General features: G+C 35.4%; 1 protein-coding gene across 1 annotated transcript in view; it reads right to left on the bottom strand.

Moving 5' to 3' along the window:
• Window positions 1-7545: 7545 nt before the first annotated feature.
• The window catches only part of ACADL (acyl-CoA dehydrogenase, long chain), a 30843-nt gene continuing 26302 nt past the window's right edge, over window positions 7546-12086 (bottom strand). Inside the window, exon 11 of the mRNA XM_008067190.1 lies at window positions 7546-8729. Within this exon, the coding sequence (XP_008065381.1) occupies window positions 8636-8729 (94 nt within the window). The 3' untranslated portion in view covers window positions 7546-8635. The remainder of the gene's footprint in view (window positions 8730-12086) is intronic.

Genomic DNA, 12086 nt, shown 5'->3' with positions numbered 1-12086 from the left:
AAATTGTATTTTAGAATGTGACAGCCATGGACTTGCAGTTCTTAGATCTTCCTTCAAGAAAGAAGCATTGTATTGTAAGAAATACAGTTATTGGACAGCCTCCAGTTGTTAGCACCTATAGGATTCATACGGACTTTTCAGCTGAGGCCACCCTTATCCAGGTAGTCCTGGTACAATGACTGAACACAGCAGAGGAACTAGGGACTGGCCATTTCTCGCCAATGTGGGAATCCCCAAATAGACTGTCTTTACTCCACAGCTCCCCACTAGGTTGGGCAAGACTTTGTCAAATTTATGGTCTGAGGCCTTGTTCTCCCTGTCCAATATGAATTCCTTCCTTTTTCATCTTTCACAGGTGTTAACTCTCAATAAACCTCTTATACTTCTAAATTTGCTCAGCTTCTGATTCCTAGAGGTCCCAACAAACACACACAAAGTTTGTGAAAGTTCTTCAAGAAAGTTAATAAATACAAAAGGAGTGAAAAAAATTAAAGCATCTTTTACAATTCCTAATAAAATAACAGAACTGATATTATAAATAAGTATCAATGGATGTTAAAACCATTAGGTAAAAGGTTGATAAAGACTATTATAGAAGTATCAGACTAATACTATCTGAATCCACTAATCAATTTCAGAATGACTAAAAGTGAGACAAATAAGTATAATGTGTCTCATGTTGTGATGCAGTAGAATATTCACAGTGTTGCTTATTAGGTTTTCTGGGCAAAAATATTAAGCCTGAATTTAGTCAGGCTTCTAGATCTATAAATATGGGAATAAATAAATAAAAATCACATAAGAGATCATGCAGGCAAATCAGTATCAGTGGGCATTCTACAAAATAAATGACTAGGTTTTTTTCTTTTTTAGTGAATCAATCACATGGAGGAAAAATGGAACAAATAATATCCAATTCATTTTATGATGTCAGTATTACCCTGTTAATAAACTAGACAGAGTACAAAAAAAGAAAAGAAAAGAAAATTACAGGCCAATTTCCCTTATGAACGCAGACATAAAAATTTTCAACAAACTTATCAAACTGAACAACCAATATGTAAAAATAATAATACACAATGACCAAATGGACTTAATATCACAAATGCAAGGTTGGTTCAACATTCAAAATCCAATCAGTGTAATCCAGTGCTATGGTTCAAATGTTTGTGTCTTCTACAAAGTTCTTGGTGAAACTTAATCCCCAGTGCAATAGTGTTAAGATTTGGGCTTTGGAGGCTTTGTCAAAGATGACTTGGTTGAGGAATTGAGGCTTTGCTTCTGGAATCTCTATTCTGTTCCATTGGTCTATATGCCTGTTCTTGTACCAATAGCAGGCTGTTTTGATTACTGTAGCCTTATAGTAAAGTTTGAAGTCTGGAAGTGCGAGACCTCCGCCTTTTTTTTTTTTTTTTTTTTTTGCTAAGGATTGTTTTTACTATTTGTGGTTGTCTATGTTTCCATATGAATTTCTGTATTGTCATTTCTAGGTCTGAGAAGAATGATGTTGGTAGCTTAATGGGTATTGCCTTGAATCTGTAGATTGCCTTTATAGGATGGACATCTTAACAATGTTGGTTCTTCCTATCCATGAACATGGAATATTTTTCCATTTGTTTGTGTGTTCTTGGATTTCTTTAAGCAGTGTTTTATAATTTTCATTGTAAAGGACAAATATATGGACTTTGCTGCAACTTGGATGGATTTGGAGTCGATCATACTCAGTGATTTATCACAGAAGCAAAGAACTAGTTCCATATGTTCTCACTCATAAGGTGACCTTGAACAATTATAATGCTATAAGAAAGTAATTGGCAGTAGTGGAAAACTGTCAGGGGAGGGGGCAGGACTGGCAGTTGAGGGAAACTGCTAGGGGAGGGAGGGGCACACCTCATCCACAAGGATACCTGCATGATCAGTGTTTATATACCTAACCCTGAATTGTACCCCACATCTTTATAACAAATTAGTTAATTCATTAAAAATAAAAGAGTTGGGCTTTTAGGACGTGATTAGTCCATGAGGGTGGAGCCCTTATGAAGAAATTGGTTTTGTCCTTCTGCCCTTCTGCCACGTGAAAACACAGTATTTTGTCCCCTCCAGAGGACACAGAGTTAAAGACACTATCTTGAAAGCAGAGATTGGGTTCTCACCAACACTGAACCTGCCTGCTAGTTCCTTGATCTTGGACTTCCCAGATTCCAGAACTGTGAAAAACAAATTTCTATTATTTATGAATTATCCAGCTTGGGGCATTTTGTTATAAAAACAGACCAAGACATTCAGTAAATTAATAATCTGAAGAAGAAAGCCACATGATCAAATCATTGATGTAGCAAAATCATTCAAAAGAATCAATATTCACTAATGATTTTTAAAAGTCTCATCAAATTGGGAATTGAATGGAATTTCCCCAACCCAATAAAAGGCTTCTACAAAAAACAAACGAACAACAACAACAAAAAAACCCCACACAACATACAAAAGCCTGAATGCTTTCCCCCTTAAAATCAGGAAGAAACAGAGATGTCTATTTTCACCATTGTAGTGGAAAGTGGAAAGTATTGGGCTGATGCATAAGTTTGCAGTTGTGCATGGAATGCAGATATTGCACGATGGTCGGTCACAGTTCATCACAATTGCCAGGTCTTCGGTTGACTGATGGAATCATCGTGGATTAAAGTGTTTAAACCGTCTTTATCAAAGCCTGACGGTCTTCTTGAATGTGAAGAACCCCTCGGGTCAAAGTGGCATTCTTTGAAACAACAAAACCATTTTCTTGCTGTGTTTTCCCTGATAGCATTCTCCCTGTACATTGGCACAAATGTTTCAAGCCATCTCTGCTGTCTTTACTTCTCTGTTAAGCTCAAACAGAAGAATATGTCGGAAGTGTTCCTTTTTTTGCACTTGACATTCCATCTTCTTTAGCACACAAATAGCACTAACTTTATTCAAATCTGCAAAATGCAAGGCATATCCACAAGCACAATATTGTCACTCCAAATGACAAACAATAAACAAACTCCCAAACACTGCAGTGTTGCCATGCCAGAAATAAATGCTATGAACTTATGCATCAACCCAATATTGAAGTCCTAATCAGTACAATAAGAACAAAATCAAATTATTTAAAAGAGAAGAAAAAAATGGAAAAAAATTTATACATAGGAAATGAGAGTCATACAGATTAGAAAGGAAGAAATGAAGCTGTCCCTATTCATAAATGACACCACTGTCTATGTAGAAAATATCAGGAATCTACAAATCAACTCCTAGAATTAATAAATGAGCTTAGCAAACCATATAATAGAAGGTCAATAAACAATAATCAACATTGGCAATAAACAATTATAAACCAAAATTAAACAACAATATAATTTGCAGAATCTCCACAGAAAATGAAATACTTAAGAATAAATATAACAAAACATGTATAGGTTCTATATGTTGAAAAACTATGAAACGCTGAAGAAATCATCAAAGAGGACCTAAACAAAGACACTCCTTGCTCATGGATTGGAAGATTCAACTTAGTAAAGATGTCAGTTCCCTTCAAACTGATCTATAGATTTACCACAATTCTAATCAAAATCCCAGCAGAAGTTTTTGGAAGATATAGACAAGTTGATTCAAAAAATGTGTACGGAATGCAAAAGGAATTAGAATAGCCAAAAAAATTTGAAAAAAATAATAAATATGAAGAAATTCCATTATCTGATTTAAAGACTTTCTATCATGCCACCATCATCTAGACAATGGCAAAGAGATAGACCCATAGATTAATGCAACAGAACAGAGTTCAGAAACAGACCCCCACAAATACAGCCAATTGATTTTTGAAAAAGGTACAAAGGCAATTCAGTGAAAAAATACCTTTTTTTGGGAGGGTCAGAGTCTCACTCTGTCACCCAGGCTGGAGTGCAGTGGCATGCTCATGGCCACCCCAGCATCGACCTGCTGGGCTCAGGCGATCCTTCTGCCTCAGCCTTCCAAGTAGCCGAAACTACAGGCGTGCGCTAGCACGCCTGGCTAATTTTTATTTTATTGTAGAGACCAGGTCTCATCAAGTTTCCTGGGCTGGTCTCGAACCCGCAGGCTCAGGCAATTCAGTCGCCTCGGCCTCCCAAAGTGCTGGGATTAAAGGCTGAGCCACCAAGCCTGGCCGAAAAATACTCTTTTCAACAAGTAGTATTGGAACAGTTAGACATCTATATTAAACAACAACAACAAACCAAAATGGGCCTCAACACGAAACTTCATAACTTATTAAAAATCACCAAATGGGACATAGATCTCAATGAACAACGCAAAATATAACACTCTAAGAAGAAACACAGGAGAAGAACTTTATAACTTTTGGGTTTGGGTAAAGAGTTCTTAGATATGATACCAAATGCATGATCCCTAAAAAAATGTATAAATTGAAATCCATCAGAATTAAAAATGCATGCTCTGAAAATCAACTGTTAAGAGAATGAAAGAACTAGCCACAGATAGTGACAAAATATTTACAAACCACATGTGTGACAGTGGACTTGCATCTATAAGGGACTGCTGTGTGCCAGCACCTGACTACCCTGTGTGTTTCCATAGAGGCCACATAAGCAAGGCCTGAATGGCAGCTAATCTTGGCAGAATACTTTATGGGCCTCCTGGAGCATGAAAGGATGGGAGGCTCGTGAGGGGCAACTACAAGGTCATTTTTCACTGGCTTCTCCCTATACCAAAAAGGCTGTCGTGAGGCAGTTTGCCATCGTCTCATGGTTTCTGATGAGGTACGAATCTTTCTGCCTTGCCATCCTAAGGCACATCTGCAGCCAGAAAACATACAAGCATCATAGAATGGGCTCCTCAACCCCAGGGCACCCCGACATTCTTGTTGCAGTCATATGACCTCTTTTCTTTCAGTGTCACCCTGTGCAAAAACCACAGAGAGCTAGTACCTTTGGCTGCTCTTGTTTTCACTTTCCATGTAAGCAATGACTGAGTCTAAAGGGGGACTGGTGCTTTTTTACTAGCTGCATCTTGCAGGTGGCTTTGTCTTGTGTATGACTGTGTCCAGAATATATAAAGAACTTTGAAAACTCAATGTTAAGAAGACAAGCAACATAACTAAAAAATGGCCAAAAGATCTGAACGGACAGTGAAACGAAGAAAATATGTGGAAGGCAAATAAGTACATGATATGCTATTTTATGGGATTAGACATTAAAAAATTCAAATTAAAATCACAATGACATACCACTACATACCTATTAGAATGGCAAAAATTTTTAAAATGCTGGAGACACAAATTCTTACATTGCTGGTGGGGAGGTAAAATGGTACAGGTAATTGTTAAAATGTTAGAATTAAGAAAAACAAAAAAGACAATTTTACTATATGTATGTAGATCAAGAAAGGGCAAATATACTATATGTTAATTTTAAAAACTAGGGCCTGATTTGAAGAAACTAACTACAAAAAGCATTTTTATACAATCAAGGACATTTTAATGTTAGGTTTTTACAGTATGATAATGACCTTGTGGCTATGTTTTAAAAATCTTCTTCAGTTAAACACATATTGTAAAATATATGTGTCTGTTAAGTAGCATTAAGTCTGGAATTTGCCTTATACTATGTGAAAATAAAAGTTAGGGAGATTGAAAAATCTTGAAGCTGGAGGTTCATTATATTGTACTCTTTTTTTAGTGTGTTTGCAGTTTTCCATAACTTTTTCTTAAAAATGAGATTTAGAAAAATAGAGTAGAACTTCTTTTAAACACTTGTGTATAAAGCAGGTTTCAATCTCAATGTCAAATCTTTCCAATGACTCCAAATAAATAAATGCTGTGTGTGCCAAAAATAACACTGACATTAAAAAAAAAAAACCCCAGTATCCTAGAAATCTTATACTTTGAGCAATAAACTACTAAAATTACTAGATGGGTAAAGATTTGAAAATAGCAAATCAAAACAGTTTTCAATGACACCATAAAGGAAATAAAGGGCAAGAATAATTTTACAGCAATAATTATAGTCCTAAACTCTCAGTCAAAAAACAAAATTACTCAGGCTTTTACATTCTCATTAATATTTACACAGTGTTGCTTTCTTGCTGTGTTGGTCCAGCCTGTTCTTTTGAGCATTATTATTATTTATCGTTTTTTGAGCACTCAGCACTGCGTGAGATACAGATGATAAGTTCCCTCCCTAGGGGACAACAATCAAAGCCACACAAGCAAAACACAAAGATTAGCTGTTTAAGAAATGAAAACCAAATGAAAGATTGAGAAGTACACTCTGAATTTCCCTTTTTTCTTTGCCTTTAGCTTTAAGTCCATGACACAGAACATGCTTCTTTAAGAGGTGCAAAGCAAGACTAAAGTTGGTAAGATAAAGAAAACTTCCAGCTTAGAAGAGGTAGAAAACCTCTCAGAAATCATTGTAAGAAAATAGCCTATCTTAAAAATCTTTTCACTCTCTGTTACATAAAAATTACTAGAACAGTATTTTTAGCTCTAGAGGATTGTAATTGCTTTCCTTTCCTTCTCTCCCTCCCTCCCATGTGTGTTTGTGTGGGTGTTAGAGAGAGAGAGAGAGAGAGAGAGAGAGATTTAGTTCTGCCCAGCAGACTTTACTGTTTTTTTTTTTTTTTTTTTGATAATTACATGCTCTGTTTCAGAGACTGTTTCCCCAGTCTGCATATTCCTGATGGTACTGGTAATCATAGTGCATTTCTCTCCTGCCTTAGGATGACATTCAGCTGTAGGATAAAGGCCCAAAGCAGCTCAAGGTCATGTTTACAGGATTCATAATGAAGTTCTTCACAGTGTCCATTAGACCAATGTACAAAAAAAAAAAGAGCTAGAAATAAATAGATCTAGTGTACATGCTGGCAGTTCCAAGCTCCAGAGTCTGGCCCTTAGGACTCTGGTTCCTGTAGTTCTGCAGGCTGTGTGAGCTGCTCCACATTCCTCCTAAGTCAACACACTCAGGTTTTGCTAAGGATGGTTTGAGTTGGGTTTCCTTTGTTATGTGCACCTGAAAGAATTCTGAAATGTTGAACAACCTGCCCAAGGTTCTACCCTTCTAAAGGGTAGAATCATCATTCAAACCCAGATCTGCATCTACACAGTAAAATTTTCTTGCTGTGCTAATTTGCATTTTATCCTACAGGTGTTTTGTTCCTAGAATCTAGTTTTCTGGAAGATTGGGAATGGAAGAGAAAAGAGGCCATGGGGAGTGGTGATTCTGCCAAATCCTGTATCACTTCCTGGTAGTAGAAGGGAGGTGCAAATACAGTGATGTCAAATAAGAATGTGTCTTAACCCACATTGCATGGTATTTAATGCATATGAGAAAGAACCTAAGTTGGCAACCATACAAACTTCTGCCCAAAAGCAAAGCAAAGTTGTGTAATTCTAGGAAAAAATGGTAGCAGAATATTTTCTCTTCTCTCTCTCTATCCAATTGTAATGGTTGTATTAAAAAAAACAATGTTTAATACCAACAATGCCACATAAAATGTTTAAACTTTTGGAGTTGAACAAAAATACAACTATTTCCGTTTTAAAGCTACTTTATTCAGTGTCTCACCACTGTATACAAAGAAAAACAAGTTATAAATAAATGGCTTATTTTGTAATCGTTACTTTTAAGTCCCAAAGCTAATGTCATTTCCTCACTTTCCAATTTAAATGCAAATTTTTTATTGCGCTTATGATTTGAAATTATTTTTTACTTATTGACTTTATCTATCACTACTTATTTGTTTATTCACTTATGAATCAGTGATCTTGCCAGTCTTGCTAGCGAACATATTTTTAACAGCCTGGTTTATAGAAGACATGAAGTAATTATTAAATTAATAAATATATATTAACTGCTACAAAATAAAAGCCACTGCTTTGACATCTGTAAACTATACCAACGTCTTAAAATTAAAATATGATGAGTTATTCTATAAATTCAACTGCAAAAGAAATCTATTAAGACCAGGAGTTGAGAGAATCAAGGCATTCTCTGGTCGGAGTTAATGCTTGGCTGAGACCCAAGGGTTTCAAGTAGGAAGGCTTCCTGCTTCAACCAGAGCGGCTCTCCTGAATCAGCATTTCACAGAGGTGTTCTGCATAAGCTTTTGTTGGAAGAAAGATCCACTGCTTAAAACAAGTGGTTGGGATAGAGTGGTGCAAACTACTATCCCAGAGAATTGGGATAAAAAAGGTAGCTGAAATGACTTCACATGCAAATTTTTATTTCTTTTCCCTTTAAAAGTCAATGTGCTGTATTATTGTTTTTATAATATAACAGCATAAGATTACCTCTGCTCTGATTTTAAAGATCTAAGCAATTTATCCTGTTTAGAATTTTAGATGTAAACGAAGCAGTAAGGCATCTAGGTTCAGAAAATCTTTGTCTTTTAACCATATAAAAAATTGAAAGCTAAATTTCATGTTGGAGAATTTTAGAATCTTTGGTTCAAAGATTTCTCCTTCCATTGTGCTAATAGTTTATTTATATTTGATTTCTTTCTCTATGGAAAGAACATATAAAAACATGTTTAGTTTTTCCCTCTTTCCAGGTTACATTTTATCTTGAGTAGGTTTAAAACCAGATTAGCTGTAATAGGATTCCAGGATGTGGGCAGATGTCTACTTGTCATGGATGATATCTCTTGCAATCAGCTCCTTCATTATTTCATTGGTGCCACCGTAGATTGGCTGAACTCGTGCATCCACATAAGCTCTGGATTAATCAGAAGATGATTGAATGCATAAATAAAGGACATTAGAAACTGTAAATTTGTCTCACCAGGTAACTACTAATTGAAGTATTCACTTAATACAATCTAAACAATAACAGTCCTTCAAAATTACTAGTTTTCCAATATGGCATTCATCCCAGATTGGTATAATGGTAAAAAAAAAAAAAAAAAAAAATCTATTAAGATATTGATAACCTGTATAGCCTTGCTTTAGTTTGCTTAAAGAGATTACAAAATCAAAATAACATAAGTATGTTTCATCTGATTTAATTTTGTAAAGTTCAGTATATATAGTAGCATTATTAAAAACTCTGTTCTATATTTAGAGATACACAAAATGTCTTAGTTTCTTATTATCGCTAATGTTTCCTTAAAAAGTTGAAATTGACTGGTTTTCTAGAAAACAAAAGAAAAAAGATGTATATATTTTCCAGCATCCCCTTAGATTCCACCACCACTATCACCACCAGGAGTATAAACTGATACTTTAGAAAATATTATTTTCCAGAAAGTTAACAAGTAACTTGCTTTTTAGAAACGGTTAATAATCATTTCAGCAACGTGTGGGGTTAAAATACTAAGTGGCTCAGTCCATTGCCACACGCAAAAAAAAATAACAGGAGTTCACTTTTGATAGCCATGATAGCAACAATGCCACAGTGCAGTGGTTTTTTTTAAAAAAAATCTTTTCTTGTCTCATTTTATCCTCTCAGCTCTGGGATCGGGGGGATAAATAGTATCATTGTTTTGTAGGTAAACGAACTGACGTTCAGAGAAGTTAATACAGTCACTAATTAATGGTTGCTATTTAATCATCACTAACAGATAACTAGCAGACAAGAATGAGGAGGTAGGTATCCTGCCTCTTTCTCAGATAACTTTTTTATTCTATCACAACACTTTCACTGGCCCAGGCATTTAGGGCTAGTTATTGAACTTTTGGACTTTCCTAGCAGACAAATTCAAAGGCATTTTTTTCAGGCATAATCTTTTTTTTTTAATCTAATTTTAAGACAAATTAAATGTGCCAGCTCTCTAGGAAAATAACCAATTCTGGACTCATCTATCTCCATATTTCAGAGTTCCTTGCAAACAAGTGGATACTCAGTAAATACTTACCAATTTGATTTACTGTATTACAAAGAAAATTTAGAAACTCAGTACTTTCTGGTTAAATCTTTAAAAGCGAGAGACATTTATGTTTTCAAACATGTTTTTTTCTGAACAGATGCTGTCGTTCCCTGAAAAACCTAGCACCTGTGTTTGTTTCTAGGACCCACCCGGCATCTCAGCCTACTCCAGCAATCCCAATGCTTTAGACGTTTTTTGGACTGGGTTGGGAATTTTTTTTCACATTAATGAGTTTCCAACAGAGCAGGTCAAGACAGAGATGAGTAGACCTTTTATAGGTTACTAGTTAAATTTAGTCATCAACTAAAATTAACAGAGAAAGACAGCAGCAGAAATGTTTAACCACCCTGCACTGAAGCCGTACGTCTCAGGCTGCTTTACCCAGCACGGCAGAAAAGTCATTAGATGGCAAAGCTTAAACTGCACTTGTCCCAGGCTCAAGCCTTATGAGTAAGACTGAAATAAACCAGTCATTAAAAAAGACAAAAACAAAACAGCAAAAAAAGCACCTCTTTTGTCTGTGAAACCAAGACTCAGCTGTGTGTGTGTGTGTGTTTGTATAAACAAATAATGTAGGTTAAACTGGGAAACATAAGAAATACAATTAGCATTTTTATCCTATCAAATCAAAGTCTGTACGTTACATCCACATACTGCCTAATGTGTCTAACTGGCTCTTTTGATAACATATGATGTTAACATTAGGTGACATACAGGAAGAGAAAGAACAGTCTAGTTTAAAGATTCACAGAGTTTTTGAATGAAAAGCTGACCAAGAAGGGTGATTACTATTTCTTAAAAGGAATGTAAGTCTCTCAAACTGAAACCAAGAATTTCAAATAAATCATGAAGCTACAATTTTTGCTGGCTACTGACTTGAAGGAATTGACTGAGAAAACCGAGACCAAGGCCTATGTCACACTCTGATTGTAAGCCATTTAGACAGTGGTCTCCGCCCTACCCTAATACGCCTTTCTTAGAACTTGAACTAAACCACACAAACACTGAGTCGCTACATAGCTCCTGTTCTTAACTCTATGTAATCTTAACAAAATGTTTGTTTTTCTCATTAAGGATGATAAGCACATCAATTGTTTTCAGCATGCTTACCAAAATAATAACTTTGAAATCATCAGATTGCCAGTATGAATACGATTTTGATAATTTTCCCATGTAGATATTTTATATTAAGATAAACATTTTTTACTGTTTCTAGAAGCCTGTAGCATTCTTATTCTCAGATTCAGAACACAGGACTTTTCTACATGAATCAAAAATTTTGGCTTGTGGATCACACCTGTAATCCCAGCACTTTGGGAGGCCGAAGTGGGAGGATCGCTTGAGCTCAGGAGTTCGAGACCAGCCTGGGCAACATAGTGAGACTCCCCCATGTGTACATTTTTTTTTTAATTAGTCAAGTGTGGTGGTACACACTCATAGTCCCCAGCTACTCAAGAGGCTGAAGAGAGGGGATCTCCTAAACCCAGGAGGTCGAAGCTGTGTTGAGCCATGATCTTGCCACTGTACTCCAGCCTGGGCCACAGAGTAAGAACCAGACTCAAAAACAAAAAAATTTTCCCAAAATTTTTTGAACTGAAAATATTGCTACATAAGAGGAGAAATATATTGTCTAGGGTGATATCATGGAGAAATATATGCGAAAATTCTGAGGCAAAAGACTATGAAAAGAGAGAAAGAGGAAATTATAAAGATTGGGAAAGAAAAATAGGAGAGACCATTTACAAATTACTATTGCTTCGAACTGATAAGAATATTTATATGTCATACAATAAACAGAGGTGTATTTAATTTTTTTACTTTCAAGAAAATAAAAAATCTATTTAAAAAAACAAAGATTCTTGATTTATCTTTCAGAACAAAATAATCAAATATTTAAGATATGACAACCTAGATACCTTTCATATGCCTATTAATTTTTCTGTATTGCTAATTTTTTAAAGTGGTATTTGTCCTTCTATGTAATGATTCAAATAAAGTCCAGTGTCAAGCTTTTATATATTGGTTTCTTTCTTTGAAAATAATAAACTCCTAGGGTAAGTTGATAAGACAGAGCTATTTCCATTTGTTCGAACATACTCTGTCTGCAGTCAGTTGAAAAATTCAAAGATTTCTTAACTCCTTTCTCTCTGTACTTGATGTACAGGAAAGAAAATTTCCTTTTCCATTGCATCATGAAGAAAAGTGTG

Source organism: Carlito syrichta, unplaced genomic scaffold (genome assembly GCF_000164805.1).
Source record: "Carlito syrichta isolate Samal-C Ts95f unplaced genomic scaffold, Tarsius_syrichta-2.0.1 Scaffold309384, whole genome shotgun sequence".
NCBI lineage: Eukaryota > Metazoa > Chordata > Mammalia > Primates > Tarsiidae > Carlito > Carlito syrichta.
The sequence above is the reverse complement of the archived record's forward strand: the minus strand, read 5'-3'. Positions and strand labels throughout refer to the sequence as shown.